The sequence below is a fragment of the Sabethes cyaneus genome, chromosome 2 (genome assembly GCF_943734655.1).
Source record: "Sabethes cyaneus chromosome 2, idSabCyanKW18_F2, whole genome shotgun sequence".
Classification (NCBI taxonomy): domain Eukaryota; kingdom Metazoa; phylum Arthropoda; class Insecta; order Diptera; family Culicidae; genus Sabethes; species Sabethes cyaneus.
In genome coordinates this window covers 166043279-166062060 of record NC_071354.1, presented here as the reverse complement: position 1 = coordinate 166062060, position 18782 = coordinate 166043279, and the positions used below count along the sequence as shown (strand labels likewise).

The 18782-nt window shown below is 37.8% G+C and overlaps 1 protein-coding gene across 1 annotated transcript in view; it reads right to left on the bottom strand.

Moving 5' to 3' along the window:
- Window positions 1–472: 472 nt before the first annotated feature.
- LOC128736298 (uncharacterized) overlaps window positions 473–18782 on the bottom strand; it is a 75175-nt gene continuing 56865 nt past the window's right edge. The window contains exons 6-9 of the mRNA XM_053830774.1: window positions 18081–18382; window positions 17697–17849; window positions 10314–10496; window positions 473–736 (exon numbers count right to left, since the gene is read on the bottom strand). Of these exons, the coding sequence (XP_053686749.1) occupies window positions 473–736; window positions 10314–10496; window positions 17697–17849; window positions 18081–18382 (902 nt within the window). The remainder of the gene's footprint in view (window positions 737–10313; window positions 10497–17696; window positions 17850–18080; window positions 18383–18782) is intronic.

Genomic DNA, 18782 nt, shown 5'->3' with positions numbered 1-18782 from the left:
ATTTGTATACATTCTGCTCAAACAACGCCGGTTAGATTGGCTCTATTGCCGTATTCAAATGTCATCTCCTCTAACATCCTACTGGACAACGGAACGACACGGTTTGCATAGTTTACCAGACAGGCATCGCTTTTGGGACGTCCCATTTATAGTTCGGAACGTGAAATATTGGGTTGTAAAAAAATTCTATTAAGAAAAGGTGAAACTATGACGTGCATAGGTGAAAAATTTAAGGTTTTAAATGTGTTTTTAATTCAATTTGGAACACCCCTTCGGCGATACCGCTTCTGCACAAACAGTAAGGATAATGGCACAACCGGATATATCACAAACATTCCCAGCTCATTCATTCGAGGGCCCCAATATGAGCATTCATTCCGAATGGCCACCGAGCAACCGAGTGGCAAACGTGCTTCGGTGTGGGTGAAAGGAGAATGAACAAAATATACACCAACAAACGGAGGTCAATTTATTATGTCCGATGAACCCGCTTCAGAAGTTCAGCGCTCCCGTCAGGACCACCGCCACCACTGACCGCGTCCGGATGGTGCTGGTTCTTCCGTTGTCGCCGGCGCTGGTGATGCTGTCGATGTTTGCCCGGGTGCGACGGTATGCTGCCGGAGTCCACTGCTACTGGTGACGATCTACCGGAAACGGTGCCTTCAATACCGACGTTGGTTCTGCTGATCCTACTGATTGCCGGGTCCGAGCTCTTTCGGGGATGACAGTTTTTGCTCTGCGAAATGTAAACAGAAATGAAAACGAATAACGGAATTATATTTTATTTAATTTTATGGCTAGCTTCTAAACGTCGGACGACGGTCTTTTTTTATTTAACTTGGCTGGCACCGTACGATGGTTTTAATAGCATGTGCTTGATTTAATTTTTCCTCTATCGGTTGAACATGTGAAAGCATCCTGATGTGATTGCGATAAACGAATTAATTCTCTACCGTTTCAGGCTATTACCGAATAAAATAAATTAAAGCCACTTTCTATGCATCGAAATGAGAAGTGAAGAAGTATATTTTATTTTCATTGATTTATGCTTTTTTTTCTCGTTCAAGTTTAAACATTTTTCGAAACAATTGAAAGTAACAATGTGGCTTCGCAAACATAAAAACTTTTCTTTTCATACCTGGAACACGCTGCTGGGGGCTGTTAAAGTTCTAGCAAGACAAAATGTAGGAGCAATTATTTGACATAATTAAATGAAATGTTTCCATACATACACTTTCCGAGCCGCAACGTTTCTTCAAAACAAAAAGTTCAACTCGAGTACGGTATAGTTCAATTCACAGACTTGTTCATAATGGCTATGCTTTCCTCACACCGACCGTCAAGCATATTCAGCAGACTATATAGCTTTTTGAACTTTGGTCTCATTTTTAAAGATACTTTTGAGAAATTTAATTGTGCACAGAACAGCTTTATGGATGTTGCTGCAATCTTTTTGAAACTGAGAAAGGTACTTCATAAAATACTTTTGTGCTGTGCAATTATTTTGTGTGAACTGGCAATGACATTTTTTACAGTAGAGCTCGATAGATGTCATTGTTACAAGGTATAACTGAGTGATAGTAATAGCAAATTTCTTATCAAACAAAAATAATTTTAGGCTGCATAAAATCCATCTTCAACGTCAACACTATTATTTGGCTGTGGTTCAGCTTATGGTAAATCCAGTGTACTGATGGAACCTCAGTTAAGTAGTTATTATTTTGCAATTGTTTTTTGCGTTTTCTTGCGCTAGCTTATTTTTAAAATATCGAATATGGACATACCCCACCTATCCTTTCTACAGAACCTACCCCTTTGATAAAAGTTCCAAGAAGAATAGAAACTCTGTGCAAAAGCCTACCATGAGGGTATAAGCACTGTCCAGAGGGATCTGCTGGGCCAAGGATTGTAGTTTTTCGGCCCAAAATGAAACACTAGAATGTTTTGCGAAATTCTCGACTTCTGGCTAAGTATTAACTACTCACGGTGATCGTGATTTTTCAAGGCCGAGCGACCGAGCTACTTAGTTCCGTTCCATCTTCCAAGCGTGCAAACAATCTTTACGCGTGACTATCGTGTAAATATTCTTGACAGTCAAGAACCTGTTGGACTTTAGAATTGGTCGACACAAGGTTCTATTTCGCCCCCGGAGTAGATGTTGAACTGCAAGCAGTTGTTTAAAGTATAGTTAGATAACGGTATTAATGTGTATACCCCAGTCAGATTACTTTCGGATGACAATGCTAAAAAAAAATATTTCATATAAGAAGTACATTGGTTGCAAAGTCTTGCGTGTAAAAACAGAAGGTCAAGCTTCGATAACGAAATATATTTAGCACCTAGGCTTTGCTTCGCTTTGTACATGACACTATCGTGTCTACTACAGTACTTACTTATTTGGACACTCATCTTACTAAATATGTTTTTAATCAAATATATTTCAAAATTACTCGAAAAAGTAATAAGTTTCACCGAAATTCACGGTAATTAACAAGTTTTGTGAAAAATCCGAAGCAAATTCTCTCAGGATCTGCTAAAGAGAATGTACATGAGGAGTTTCCAGCTCTTCCAGGAACATCAAAAACCCGCAAGGTTTCGGCATTAACATGTATGATTTGGCAAAAATCTGATGGATTTCTGAAATTTTCAGATTTTGTGGGCTGGATTTTTAAAACCTTGATCAATATTGACCCTCTCAAAATTCTTCTTCTGGCATATTTTAACTCACTCAGATTTGTTTTCAGCAATTGGCTACTCCAGTGGTGCCCAGGCATAGGCATGGTGCGGGTCAAACGAGATCGCCCCATGACGTCGCGGGCCGCAAATTCCTTTGGCCATTCCTGCGCATAACAAAATGCAAAATATGCGGCAATAAAAACCGGAAAGCATTCGGAAAACTACAAAATGCACGAGGCATTACGACTGATTTGAGTGACCCTTGTATCATCAAAAAAGTTACTCATAAGTCTACCACCTCTTAAATCAGTCCGCGGGCCGCACAAAACATCTTGAAGGGCCGCATGCGGCCCGCCGGCCGTAGTTTGGCCATCACTGGGCTACTCCCTTCTTGCTGCGATTAAATCTTTCGACATCTGCTTCCTAGATACCGCGACTAACCTTCCAACAATTCTAGGCATCGAAACTCTTGCGTGCCACACGTCAATACAAAGCAAAGAGCAATACAATTCTTTCCAGAACATAGATTGGGCTGCTCTCCGCTATAGTAGAACTGCTTCCATTGCCACGGTTGATTATAAGATATCTCTATTCATATGGTGGGACTCAAGAAAAACCAAACCTCTTCAATGATAACCGTTGCAGTTTGATCGGATGTCTGCATAAAAATAAATTTAACGCGTTAAGACGTTTTGGAAGGAAACCGCAATATTTTGCACGGGAAAAGTAGCTTAAGAAGAAGTTTAACCTGTCTAAGGCCTACATCATTTTTATCACCACAAAATTAGTCAAATGGCCGCAACTTTTTATCTTTCAATATTTTTTACGAAATTTTGAATTTTTTCCATAATCTTTTCTATTTTCATAATTCCTACCGATTGTGGCCATATGTCATATGGTCCCGGAGTTATTATGGTGTTGGGTCCCGCAACATGGCTTTTTTTAGAACATACTGTCAAATTTTTGAAATTTATTTGTGACCTGTTGATTTTTTAAATAAATCATCGACTGTGGTCACATCAGTTGCTTTGCTGCAATTAGAAGCCGTGCTACATGCAAACCTGGGAGACATCAGCACTCGACAAAATAACGATTGGTATGTTATGTCTCTCAGAGGCCATATTGCCAATTCCAAGTCCTGCACAGCTTCCTTCAAAATCCGTTCCCTGATTGAACCAAAGAAGAAACCTATCCGCGGCGTGAAACCGGCCATATGGTCCCTGAGAGGCAAGAGTTGTAACATACTATACGAGGGGTTCTGTAGCCGCAAGGTTACCGAGTCTGCTTTGATAAGCGAATGGTCGTGGGTTCGAATCTTAGTAGAATCAGGTCATTCGATGTCAAAGTGACTTTAGCATGAGTTCATTCTCAGATCCCTCATCACCCTTCCTTCATGCTGAATTCTTTATTATCCCAATAAGGCATATTGACAGTGCAAAAATGACCCTTATAGTTAAATGCACTGGTTAGCTGTGCCAGGGTTGGCAGTGCTGTCATGTGGAACCGGGAGGGTAAAGTAGAGAAAGCATTGAAGGAAGGGTAAAACCCAATTATTACTCAAGCACGCATAAAATTCAATAAGCATATCGCTTACTCAATAGCGATTATAGCATAGAAATGCAGTGCGGGTCATGCAGCAAACACCCGGGCGATGTCACAATAGATCAACGATACTGGTCGCAGTGATGAGTCCAAACATGAAAAAAACATACTATACTGCCGTTTTCCAAAAGGAATTGGGTCTTACTTCTTATCGACTTCTAGCAGTATAGAGCCGGGTTGACGCTTGCTGTATACATTGTACTCGGTTCTGGGCTACTCGACCTCGACAGAGCGAGTTGGCTTCAACCTGGTCAGGCTCTCTAGCACGTTGGGCTCCTCCGTTCATAGTGGCGGTGGGGTTCTTGAGGAGAGCAGATTCCGCTGCACAGTTGTCTTGCGACGGGGCCGATCCAGCGTAGCCTCCTGACTTTTGTCGGGTGAACGATGAGATTCTCTCCAAGTGGTTTCTGAAGCTCGTGGTTCATACGCCTTGCCATACTCCAGTTACCATTTGTACTCCGCCAAAAATAGTCCGCAAACCTTTTCGTTCAAACTCAGCAAGTGCACATGTGTTGCTGTCTCAAGTCCATAGAGGACTACTCGGCGGCGTCTGCCCTTAGAACGAAGCGTTGTGCAGAGGGAAAGGTAGGCCCGACTCCTATCTTGAATGCGTCGTTGAAAAAAGATCCCAAATATATTAACTCATCAACCACTTACTAGTCGAGGTCGTCTGCAAAGGAATTAGCTACTTTTCGTGAAGATCGTTCTTCTCATTTCGATGCCCGCTGTTTGTGCTCGACTGAATCTTATGCAGCCCTGAAATGCGTAGATGTGTTCTACTCCTGACATTTCTGAAAGATTTATCGGGGAGTGCAAGTTTGATCAGTAGTAGCCCATAAAGCCCGCCTGACGCTACCCTACGAAATCTCTTGATATTATTTTTTCTCCTGGTGCTTTTTTTTCGTAGGACCGTGGTCAACCCATTTCGCACTCATCGATACCTTGCCGGATTCTTTTTCGTGGCAATACTTGGATAACTTTTTAAGTGTTTTTTCTCTGCCGCTTATTGGGTTTCCCTATCAGACCAGTAATTTCGTGCATTCAGGGTTTCTTCATCTAGCACTGTGGTTGTGACTTCATTGACGGCCGAGTGTATTCTACCTCATCCCTCTTCGAGAGTCAAAACGCCTAGCTCCACAGAAGCAGATAGAACAACATCCATCAGACGTGGGTAGTTCTCGGCAGGTTATGTGGATTGTCTAATTGCCGAATGTTTAACCGAGAAGGACCTTGATGTCCCGTGCAAAACAACTATTGCATATCGTCTCCAACTGCGAGTAGAATGCTTCTTTCGTGTTTTTAGTGTTTCTCATCCTTCCTATGAAAAGTGTACTTTTATGTTGGTGCAGTTTTAGAAATGACTTTTTATTGTCAACATACACATCCTCTAACAGATGGCCTTACAATCCATCACGCGGTCCTGTATTCTGTCCATCACTACAAAACACGTTTCCAGCTTGTTGTTGTCGCTCCAGTCCTTCTCACCTTCACACCTTTGTGATAGTTCTCCTGCAGTGCCACGATGCAGAACTTGTGAAATTCAAGCTCTTTGAGTAGCTTAGTTTTAGTGACAAAATACGTTTCTTTAATGCAGCCGGCCGCTCCGGAACAGACGCTGTCGTGAGCCGCTCTTTACCTGGAGTGCAAACGCTCAAGATCAAGTTTGAGGAAACGTCACGCAGTCGCGAGCCGCCTCTGACACGGGAATAGAAGTCGGGGATGACAAACCTGTTCCTCGAAGCAACACTTAGCATTCGCATAAGTGCTTTCTTGATCGACCTTAGATCGTAACCTTAGACCTTCTTCCGGTGTTGGATACTTGATCTCCACGAAGGTTGCTCGTATTTCGGTTACCACAAGGTGGTAGGGGTGACCGAACGATAGCCATAAAAACGGTAGCCATGCATACGGATGCCATAATGTGTATATGTCATACTTTTTATATTCACTGCATGACATGGCAAGGCAAGCGTGCATTATGGGTAACGAACATTATGGTTTTTATCCATTATAGCAAATATACATTATGTCATTGTACGATACGTACTCTACCCTACACGCGTCCATCATCACGTAAACAAACATTATGCAACAGGTCAAAACAAAACATACAAACTTCCCGTCGAACAAACAACAAACCCGTCGATGGCCGATGCGACTCGGTGTTCAGCAAGGATTCGAATTAAACTTTTTGAAGACTGAATGTATGGAACATAGAACCTTTCTGCCTCTGTAGTCTACCTCTATTGAGCCTTAAGAATGTATTTAGAATAAGCAAATATCGATATGCACTATCGATATTTGTAACAGGAACACTGACTATAAGAGAATAACCTTCGACTAATAAAGCAAGCCATTTCGACTTCAGACTTCGTTTATTCAACGCGACTCCAATCGGGCTGTCGCCTATTGACAGACACGGTCTGACGCGTATGGAAAATAACACAAGTTTTGTTTAAAATAAGTTTAATAAAAAATTTGAGGGTTTTGAAATGGGTAAGGCAGCTAGGAAAAAGCGCCCAGCATAGCTCTAGCCATCCCATACCCATACCTGGTGCCTCCACGTGGCCATACCTTGAAATACTTCAATCTGTATAATTGAGTAGTCCAAGCTAGGAGGTACGGGGTATGTGGTTTTCAGTTCCTAACCTTACAACTGTAGTTTCAGGCAACGATTGAACCACACGACTTTATTTTCAAGTGTTATATTTATATTTAAACTAATATTTTTGGTAGATTGATCTATTTTCAGAGAGCGAAATAAGGCACTATATCCTTGGCCAATTGTAGCCTGGCTTCTGGTCTAATTGCCATTCGTGCCATGCAAAGGTACTCACAACGACTTTATCTATATAGGAAGCGTTTGGTACGGGAGGTCCTCGTTTTCTTCCTTCCCCTTGATTTCAAGGAGTTTAGTGAAATTAGGTATTTTTTCTGGTTTCACTTAATTCCTTGGAATTCTCTCTGCGGTGCATGTTGCGCCGTTGGCCTGGCCGTTGACAAGAAAAATGATTGATTCAAGTAATCGTCATTTTCCAGGATGCTTTCAAGAGTTAGGTGCGTTAGTGTGAGATTAGATTGGATTAGATTAGATTAGATTAGATTAGATTAAATTAGATTAGATTAGATTAGATTAGATTAGATTAGATTAGATTAGATTAGATTAGATTAGATTAGATTAGATTAGATTAGATTAGATTAGATTAGATTAGATTAGATTAGATTAGATTAGATTAGATTAGATTAGATTAGATTAGATTAGATTAGATTAGATTAGATTAGATTAGATTAGATTAGATTAGATTAGATTAGATTAGATTAGATTAGATTAGATTAGATTAGATTAGATTAGATTAGATTAGATTAGATTAGATTAGATTAGATTAGATTAGATTAGATTAGATTAGATTAGATTAGATTAGATTAGATTAGATTAGATTAGATTAGATTAGATTAGATTAGATTAGATTAGATTAGATTAGATTAGATTAGATTAGATTAGATTAGATTAGATTAGAATAAGTTTATATAAAAATTTGTTGTGAAGTGTCTACTAACTTTTTCTTCAGCTCTTCGTTTTAAAATTTGTTGTCCTGACCAGAGTGCTTCTTATCCATCGTGGCCGGCGTCGTTATTGGTTAATTTTCAAAGTACTGAGTCAGTAGAAGCTACACAATGAAAATGTCATGCTACTCCCAAGCAGAAGTTCTTTGTGCAATCATACTAGTTCGGCCAATTGTGAGTACAACTACGGGCAGTCTACCTAAGGTAAATTAAGCTAAGCTTCACCAGGGCGCTTTTTATCCTTAATTTCGAAATTGCTTTTTTTCTTAAAATACTAAATCATCGTTTCCAAAAACTTTCTTCGGCAATGTTATTGAAAATAAGATTCTGAGGTAAAAAAATACTTAAATTTTACCTTTCATCCTTTCATTTATAAGAATTAATTCATTTTTCTACTAAGTTCGCAAACAATTATTTCTCCAGAAATAATTCGTGTTGATTCCGTAGCAAAACTTCCCGGTTCAATGTATAATGCCAACTAGGGCCTTACCTTTCTTCGAGCATTGATTTGCTTCATCAAAAAGCACGCGCATTCCGATACTAAACATCAATAACGTACATTTACTGCATGTGCTAACGGTTATTTACGCAACAATGTATCGTCTGTAATGATCCATTTCGCTCGTTTTTTCTCTCTTCCCTCTATGTAACTCAATAGCATGATCTCCCACCCCCAAAACTGGCAAGATTGTGCCAATTTGTCAAAGCGGAAAATCTGAGACACTTCCTCTCCAACCACCAACACCACCGTACCAACCGCCCGCGTTCGTGCAAAAGCAATCTCGCGCGAGCAACCTTAATAAAGTTGAAAAATGCCTGTAGCTGTAGTTGTACGCATATACGGATTTACAGATGCCATTAGCGAAGCTCGCCATAAATTTTCACCTGCGACAGTAGCAGGTGCGTGTTTGAACGTAGTGCATCATTGGTGGTTTGATAATAAAAATGCTAGAAATCTTAATCATTTTCAAACGAAAATTATGATTGTTGAAAATAAAGTGATGTTTTTGATTGTCCAAAGTCGAGCCGGTTTACGGTGGCTGCAAAATAAAAACACCGGAAACACTGAAAATTCTTAAAGCGCGACGGCTGCGACAACCATTTTCAGTCCAATTACACAGCTAGTGAGCTAGCTGACGATTCGGTTCAGCAACACTGTTTTCCGTGAGCCTGCAAGTAAATGTAGAGCCCTGTCCGAAAGCGACATCGCGATGCACAGGACATAAAGGCGAATAGAAACATGAACAGTTTTACGAGCAGATTCCGCGCGTTCCGGAGGAATGAAGTCAATGTTATGTAAATAATTAAGTTGATCGTCAGTTGATGTCAAACAGGCCAGCCAAGCCAGGTGGCTGGGTCAGCCGGTTGGAATGAATCCCGTCGATTTCGGGATTTTGCCGTACGCGGTTAGCGAGGAGAAGTTGAGGTACACTGCGAAAGAGTGAGCCAGACGGTGTCTTTGTTTTCACATTTCCGCTGCGGAATTTTTGGCAGAGGGTGGCATTTCCCGGAGTGAGCCACAAGGAACGCCAATTAGGCGGGAAAATCTTCTGACTTAATGAACTCAGCGTACCTTGTGGCATTCGTTCGAAAATGCTGAACATATTTTTAACACCAAGTGATAAAAGTTATCTTCTGAATCTTCTGTATGTCATCAAAAATGCTTTTAACTAAAAGTTGATGTAAATTTACACTCAGTGTACATTTTTTGAAAAGTTCACCAAAAAGAAATGTTTATTTGCTACACTGTATCAGTGCACAACACAATGTATTTGCTTCCTTTTCATAGAAATGTAATGTTTGCACCGGAAACAGCAGAATTTCTATTGTCAATAGAGCTAAGCTTCTCGCGTAAAAAGAAACACCTACGTTATGTGACATCAGAACAATCTGAGAAACGTGACTCGTTGTCAGATTCAGATTTCTCAACCACCAAAAAAGAACTTTTGATTACATGAGGGGGTTTTTACTCTGAATTTCACGAACTGTTTCCAATCTGAAGTTGACGCTTCTACCACAATCGCAACCAATGCTGTTGAAACATTTTCCTCCACACATTAAATTAAATGTCGACCATTCAAGAGTTTAAGATGTACATTCCCATGCGGCAAATGTCGATGTAAATAGCTATTGATAGGAAACATCTCAATGAGTTTCAATATCCCAGCGGCAGCTGGTTAGTGTACATATTGGTCGAACAAGAAGTGCGTCTTTACTACGATGATGGCAAGACTTCGCCGCCATCCTGCTTGAGCGGAACCCACCATCTGTTGTTGCATCCGATAATGGTCGGCATTATATAGTGGTTAAGCTCTCGTGATTGAATCGTACGAGCAGAAAGGATTTACATTGCTAATAGGATTCAAACCAATATCGAAGGATAGCTAATAGGATTCAATGCCAACATTGCCACACCATATAGGTATGTACCAGCCATGTCCGTTGACTTATATCTATCGATTGATACTTACTTTCGGTCCGCATTCGCATTTCAGCACCCACTGGACATCGACGAACCTGTTCTCGATTTGAATCTGCCGCGACTGTAGCATCTCCTGATCCAGTGGGTCGATCGCAGCGCTGTCCCACAGGTCGTACCCGTGCTCGATGAATTCGAACGGATCGCCCGAGTTCAACGGGCACAGAAGTTCAACCTAGCATTAGAAGAATAAAAGTTTTTGATTAATTTGAAGGGTCACTTGGAAAAATAAAATAATAGTTTACTGCATGTGTACAATTGCTACATGCCATGTATACATGGCGATATAATTTTAAGGAATAGAAAATGGGTTTCCCGACTATTCTCAAGTGTTTTCCACATTATATTTTTGCAATAGTGTGAGAAATCAGTAGTTTTAATAATTGGAGTAAGCTTCTATAGGAAACTTTCTAATCGATTGGAGCAAAAATATTGAAAATCGATCAGAAAATCGCTGAGTTATTAGCGCTCAAATCCTTACCATTTCTCGTAAGGCTAGTATTTGCTTTGGAATGACACAAAATACATTATATTAACTGTATAGTTCACTCTTCTATTATCATGAAGACACGACTACTAGGCCTAAAAGGTTACCAATGTACACTGTAAATTTGACACGTCTTTCGGAACAAACTCAGCTTTGAATATAGAATTTAGTCAATTTGGGACTACGAAGCTCTAAATCTTTTTACACTCATGAAACTGCCCGTATATGAGTGCGAATGAATCTCTTGCGGGTGCGGGACGTTAGACATACAGACGTTAGGCATGCGGACATTAGGCATAATAGACTATGGCATAACGGGCGGTAGGTATAATGGATGATGGGCATAATGGACGTTAGGTATAAACCTAGGACAAACATAAATAAATACAGAAGAAAAATTAGAAAACGCAAAGGTGAAAGTAAATAAATAAAGAAGCTGATATAAAAAAGTAAAGGAGTAAAGAAGTAGTCATCAAGTGCAGAAGAAAAAATAAAAGAAGGAAAATTGGCAGCAAAATAAAGACATTAAAGAAGAATTTAAATTAAACAAAACAAATAAAAATCAAGATGTTTGGGTGTAAAAATTAAGATATCATCAAGTAATACTCGTGAAATTATAAATTAAAATTCGAGAAATTAGGAGGTAAAATTCGAGATACTAGAAAGTAATATTGAAGAAAAGAACAAAGAACAAAGAACAAAGAACAAAGAACAAAGAACAAAGAACAAAGAACAAAGAACAAAGAACAAAGAACAAAGAACAAAGAACAAAGAACAAAGAACAAAGAACAAAGAACAAAGAACAAAGAACAAAGAACAAAGAACAAAGAACAAAGAACAAAGAACAAAGAACAAAGAACAAAGAACAAAGAACAAAGAACAAAGAACAAAGAACAAAGAACAAAGAACAAAGAACAAAGAACAAAGAACAAAGAACAAAGAACAAAGAACAAAGAACAAAGAACAAAGAACAAAGAACAAAGAACAAAGAACAAAGAACAAAGAACAAAGAACAAAGAACAAAGAACAAAGAACAAAGAACAAAGAACAAAGAACAAAGAACAAAGAACAAAGAACAAAGAACAAAGAACAAAGAACAAAGAACAAAGAACAAAGAACAAAGAACAAAGAACAAAGAACAAAGAACAAAGAACAAAGAACAAAGAACAAAGAACAAAGAACAAAGAACAAAGAACAAAGAACAAAGAACAAAGAACAAAGAACAAAGAACAAAGAACAAAGAACAAAGAACAAAGAACAAAGAACAAAGAACAAAGAACAAAGAACAAAGAACAAAGAACAAAGAACAAAGAACAAAGAACAAAGAACAAAGAACAAAGAACAAAGAACAAAGAACAAAGAACAAAGAACAAAGAACAAAGAACAAAGAACAAAGAACAAAGAACAAAGAACAAAGAACAAAGAATGAGAGAAGTGATTTTCTATAAATAAATGTATAGTAACGTCGTTAGGATCAGGACACTATCCGGGTAGGGCCGTCGCGATTTTTCAATTTCAGTAGCACGCGTCGTTTATGACTGTCGGAAAAGTTACCCCTCAAGAAAGTTATTTGTTCGAAAAAGTTAAGAGAATATTAGGCCTCATGCAACGCTCTAGAAAGTTATGTTTTCCTAACTTTTCTGGGCTTTTTAATTTATTGATTGTCCATTCTATGTTCATTTTTCATTTTTTCGCTTTAATATTGTCGCTTCCCACAGTTTCATACAGAGTCGCATCACTCTTTTACTGGACAGTTGCAATTATAGTGCGATACGGGCAAATATATACTTAAGTGGTTTTGAGAGCCTGCTAAAAACGCAAGATTGAATTGAGATGCAAAAGAAGGAACAACAGAGAACGGAAAATGCGCACTAGCATTATCAAAACGTAGACTACGAAAGGACAAAAGGAAACTAGTATTTTAAACTAACTGAAAGGAACTACCATTTTTTATGAAAATCTTGCTACTATTTCTTTCCATTGCAACTTCCACATACATTAAAGAGTCCCATTTCGATTAACATTTCCGAGAGTCCACTGTCAATGTTGTCTCTGTGACTACTTACTTTTAATGATATTGTGAGTTTTGATTGTTATAAAGTACTGTAGACTCTGCGACTGTTAGTTTCGTAATTTTTATCGTACTTTTTTTGGCCTTTTCAGTCTTTTACGGAATTTAGAACTGGCTTTTTCAATTCACTCCGACGTTTCGACTATTTATTAGAGTCTTTTTCAAGGATAGTTACAATATTTTGTCATGTTAGTTTTAGTTATAAGTTAGTACAGTTTGTTGGTGAAAAAACCTTTCCAAAAACTTTGCTACTATCATAGTTGAACCTAATTTTTCAAACTACACACACTAACTGTTCTCACCGTTGCTATCTAATTGGGAGAGGGTGGTAGGGAAATTGTATTTTTGAGTGGGTTTTATGGAGGCTAGTATCCCTGCATATGTATGGTTTAATCCATCTACGTCGGTCCGTCTGTTGATTTTATGGGGTGTATTATAGATATGGCACATTTCTAATATTGGGAGAGCTTTTTTCTTGTAACTGCGATCTACTATTTTGGTGTTGTGTAGAAAAAATCTGTGGTTGTTATCTATGCAGTGTTCTACGAGAGCAGTTTTTTCTCTAAGAGCTCTTATCTGGTTACACTAGTTAACAGCATTTATGAACTCAGTAAGCTGAAGTTGATTTTTCATGTAAAATTGGCCGCTGAATCCGAAAATGTGGTCAGAAAAATTTAAAGTGGGATAATTTTTGAGATATGCATTAAAGTTGAAATTTGGCTTAAAGAAAGAAAGTACATGCACATATATACAAATTTCTTCGGCTGCGGTGCAACAATTTCAAATCTATTTTTCCATATTAAAGAGAAGAAACGGATCAGTTGAACTTCATTTTTCTATAAGAATAATAGTACTGTAGATATTTGAGCATTTGTTCACAACAACAAAAAAAGAACGCATTTTTTTGAATAATTTCAACTTTATCAAAGGTTTTAGACAAGATTATCGCGTTTCAAAAATTTCATTTTATGTGGGTCTTAAAGGCCGATAAAAAGAAAAGAAATCATGGGGTTAATGATAACAATCGGTTGAAAATTGTAGAAGTTTTGACCATTTTACTAAAACAGTGATGTTTGCGCATTTAAATATCATGCTCTTGCAAATAATTCCATACTTCAAGCTTTTACTCTCTTACTTGTCCACATGCCACAAATATACCTCTCTCTCTCCTCTCTCTCTCTATTTTTTTTTCAAACACATGCGCATCAACACTTAAGGTCGGAGCAAATTTTCCAATTATGTTTAACTGTATTTTATTATATGTAGATCCATTTGACTCATGCTTAGTATTTTTAGTATTTATTTATCCAAATACTTGTAGCATGGGCTACGGAGTATTATTTGTATCCCTGATGTAGTAATAGGATACCAAATGAACCGTTGCTTTTCAAGAGATGACGCTTTTCTCGAAATTTGTCGGTTATCTATGTTTACCTGCCTAAACAATACCTAATCTAATGTTATCTAATTTTCATAACTTCTGCCTAACTTTAATAAAAACAAACTTTTCCTATACCTCTCCATCAGGGCTGCGAATTTTCAATTTCAATATCAAAATTTCGATGAAAATGGATGCAACTATTAGTCAAAATCGGCATCATAGCACACCAATTGAAAAAGAAAATAACGAGCTGTACCCGAATGAAGATTTGATGATATTATCTAGCTCAATTATATAATTTTTTTTTAATAATTTTTCAGCATTTAACATTATACATTCATGATGTTGACAGCATCTCAATGATATTGATATTTCAATATAAACTGGATCTTAATGATATTAATATTGTATGCCAATCACTGCTTAATATATAGGAATGACAGCTATGTTCATACGGCTTTGTGTGTAAGTGAAACAAATGCAAGTAGTCGAGAGGGAACAAATATAAATGACAGCGAAAAAGCTTTCTGCCAAACGAAATCTTTTACATTGAGGTTAAAAAGTTTTCGGCGATAAAGTTTTCAGTCGAAAAATTGCAGCACTGCTCTCCATTGCATCTTACTATCATTCTTCCGTGAGCCCGGGAAGGTGATTTTGATACCGTGCGAGAGCCGGGAGCTGAATATTTTTGCGACATTTCAATTTAAAGAAATTAAATTTCGTGACAAGGACGCGATAAACAAAAACAATATTTACCAACTATGTGTTGGTTCAAATGTCAAAGGTTATGCCGCCTTTGACGGTAAACACAATAGAAACAGAGAGAAAAGAGAGAGTGCTGTTGCCAAGCTGAGAAAAAATTTTGTTGCGCAAAATTGGGTTGTTTTCAATATGTACAATATGCGTTACCAAGCAACGACATCTGTTGTAGTCAACAGGGAAACATTGACAGTTTCAAGCTAATTTTCACACATAACACATGATGAAACACTAGCGCCAACTTCTGATTTTTATTTTCATAAACTAGAGGCGGTATCTTATACAGTCTTCAAACTCTGCTTAATGCTGTCTATGAACAAACGCCATTCAGCTGGGTCATAGGGCTCACCAATAGCCCCTTTACATTCAAACAGTAACTTCGAATAGCCCCTTTATATCCAAACTCTAACAAGCATTGTCTTAATTGGCATAACATTTATCGAATTGCTTGTCATGATCTATATAAATGGACACGCAAATGGAAACGCAGTTTGTAATGAAGCAGTGAAATTAACCGAGGTTGTAAAAATATGGTTTTCACAGGCGTAACAGAGTTTCTGTGGATTATTTTCACGTTTAAACTCATGCTTTGTTACGCTCATTTTTCTTACTGTTCTTACTATTTTCACAATTCTTACTATTAAGAATTCAACAACTCTTCAAGCATGATCTTGAGCGTGCTATTCAAATGCGCAAATATTACTGTTTTAATATTATGGTCATAAATCCTACAATTTTCAACCTATTGTTATTATTAACCCCATGATTTCTTTGTTTTCTAACGGCCTTTAAGACCCACATGAAATAAAATTTTTGGAATGTGTTAATCTTGTCTAAAACCTTTGATAAAGTGGAAATTATTCCAAAAAATGCGTTCTTTTTTGTTTTGCTGTGAACAAATGCTCAAATATCTACAGTACTATTATTCTTACAGAAAAATAAAGTTCAACTGATCGATAGCAAATTTTCTCCCCTTTAATATGGAAAAAAGAGAGTTGAAATTGGTGCATCGCAGCCGGAGAAATTTGTATTTATGTGCATGTACTTTCTTTCTTTAAGCAAAATTTCAACTTTAATACATATCCCAAAAACTATCCTACTTTAAATTTTTCTGACCACATTTTCGGATTCAGCGACCAATTTTACATGAAAAATCACTTTCAGCTTACTGAGTTCACGCTTTTTGTTTTATTTTGTTAACTAGTGTTATCAGTATGGTTCTGAATTCGGTAGTCAAAACCAAGCAATCAAAAAAATCTTCTCTTGTCTATTGAACTCGTTTTCAAGGAGTGATCCCGCGACAATGCTATCGTATGGCAATTAGGATAGATGTGGGCACCATGAGATTCACCGGAAAATTTTACATAAGATCCCTTATATTTCATCAGTTGGCAGACCATTTCTGAATTTCGTTTATTTTTAAGCCAGTTTTCCCCATAGTGCAATGAAGTGTTTATAAAGCCATTTTCAAGTTTTAAAATTACTTCGAAGTTTCGAATAATCTCAGCAGTGAAATACCACATTATTTGACATAACAATGCAGTATATCGCTCAAATAACTAGCACACTTAAATAGTAAAACTATAAAAATTTGTACGAATTTGTTACTTTTATTTAAATATATACAAAACTATCCAGAACATCAAAATTCATTATGCTGATTTTATGGTGAAAATGCATCTTTTTCATTAAAATACATTATTTAGCAATGAAAATGTCCGAAAGCTTCAGGTAGATGTGTTTAAATATTCTTTCACTAATAATTCAGATAGAATTACGCATGCCCCAGATATTCAAAACGTCATATCTCCCAAACCACCAATTTAATTTTTTCTAGTTAAGTGGTTCTTATGTAGAATTTTCTAGCAAACATTTTGAGCAAATTTATTTGAAAAAAAATTCGGGGTGTTTTGAGATATTCGCATTTTTTGTTTTAAATTGCAAGAAAATGTACGATGTTGACAAATTAGATAAAAACTGAAAACAACATTCGATTGCGCGGCCAAAAATCCATAGAAAAAGTATATTGGAATGTCTTCACATCAAGCTGTTTCAGAGATATTTGAACCCGAAAAATGACTTTTTTTGAAAATTTGTAAATAAGGAACTAGCGCCACTGCTAGGGGGATTGATCAATCGGTATAAAACTTTGGGAAATTGGTTGTAGGGTCGGAATGAACAATTATGCCAACTTTGGTTGAAATCGCTAATGGTCGGATCCAAATTTTTCCGATTTTAGTGTACGTTTGAGATGGAATGACCCAAAGGCAATCAATATAAATAAAAATATGCCTTGTTTTAAATCCTTTGCAACTAACTTTTGAAACGACAGATATGGGTAAATGCCGAAAGGTGATTCAAATACGACAACATTGTTCCCCAACATTGTTGATTTTATTTGCTTGCAAATATAACATCACAAAAGTGTGCTAATAGAGCGAAAAATAAAGTTACTTCAATATTAGTTGTTTGTTGAGTTGTAGTTGAAGTTGTTGCGTGGTCGGATCATTACAAAATTAGTATCAAAATAAATGGAAAAAACTGTAGAATCGAAATTTGAAATAAAAAATAATGATTTTTTCAAACATTTTAGTCGATTAAGTCCCCTTAAATAATGAACACAGATTGATATTTGATAATTCTCCAATATTAAACTACGGTAACATATTATACTCACTTTAACAGTTGTGGTAATTGAAGGCACACAGCACATGTTTGGATTCTGACAGTGGCCGCAGGTTTTCGGCCGATAAAGCTTCCGCGAAACACAAGGTCCCAACCGTAATCGCGAGGATGCTGTGCGTTGAATACTCCGGCACTCGTGGCCTTTCTGCAAAGCAGAGAAAAAAATCCAACAAACGTTTCATATAAAATCGATTGTTTGCATTTGGAATTATGCTGGGCAGGGGTGAGTAATGAATTGCAATCATTAGTTGATTATACACTCCCGCGGAAGGGAGGGAAGGGTAATTATCCCACTGGTGCTCCAGTTACTCTCTCACCGGGGTGCATAGGAGTCCTAGTCCACCAACGGGGACTTATTAATCACAGAATCACTTACCCGCCTACGATGCTCCGGTTCGCCCAGCAGCAGCAAACTGTTGACCACATGATAACGCTGCTGTTGATGTTTCGAACTTCTACCGTCCACCATCCGCTGGCCATCGCCGTACTCATCGTCGACGGCGATGTTGTAGTACTTATTGTCCTGCCGGTTGCATTTATGGTTTTCGCAGAGCCGTACGGTGCTTAGCCTCTGGCAGCCGGGTGTTGTGGTAATGTTTCTAGTGGATACTCCGATTCCGCAGCTTTGTGAACATGGCGACCACACCGTTGTGGATGAGTTGTAGCAAGTTGCATTCACTGAGGATGGGGATAGAGAAAAGCATGTGAGTCACATTCGTTGCTCGAGGGAAGGATGACATCACTGATTAAAAGAGAAAATTATTTAAAATTTTAATCTAAAACAATTGAATAAAGAGCTGCAAGAAATTGCAATGTGACACTATTTTTAGAGAAATTCCAATCTCTCACGAATGCATTCACCTGCAGATGCAACATTCCAACCCATCCTTACACAACAAAAATTACTATGAGATGCTGACCCAACTTCTCCCATCCAACCAACAAATGGAAATGGAAATGAACATTTTAAAAATGAAAATCATGATAAGTAGCACCTCGGTGTGCATAAAATACCCTTTTTCACACCCCGTGTAGGACTGAAAACGGCAGCAAAATGGGTTACAGGAAAAAAAATATC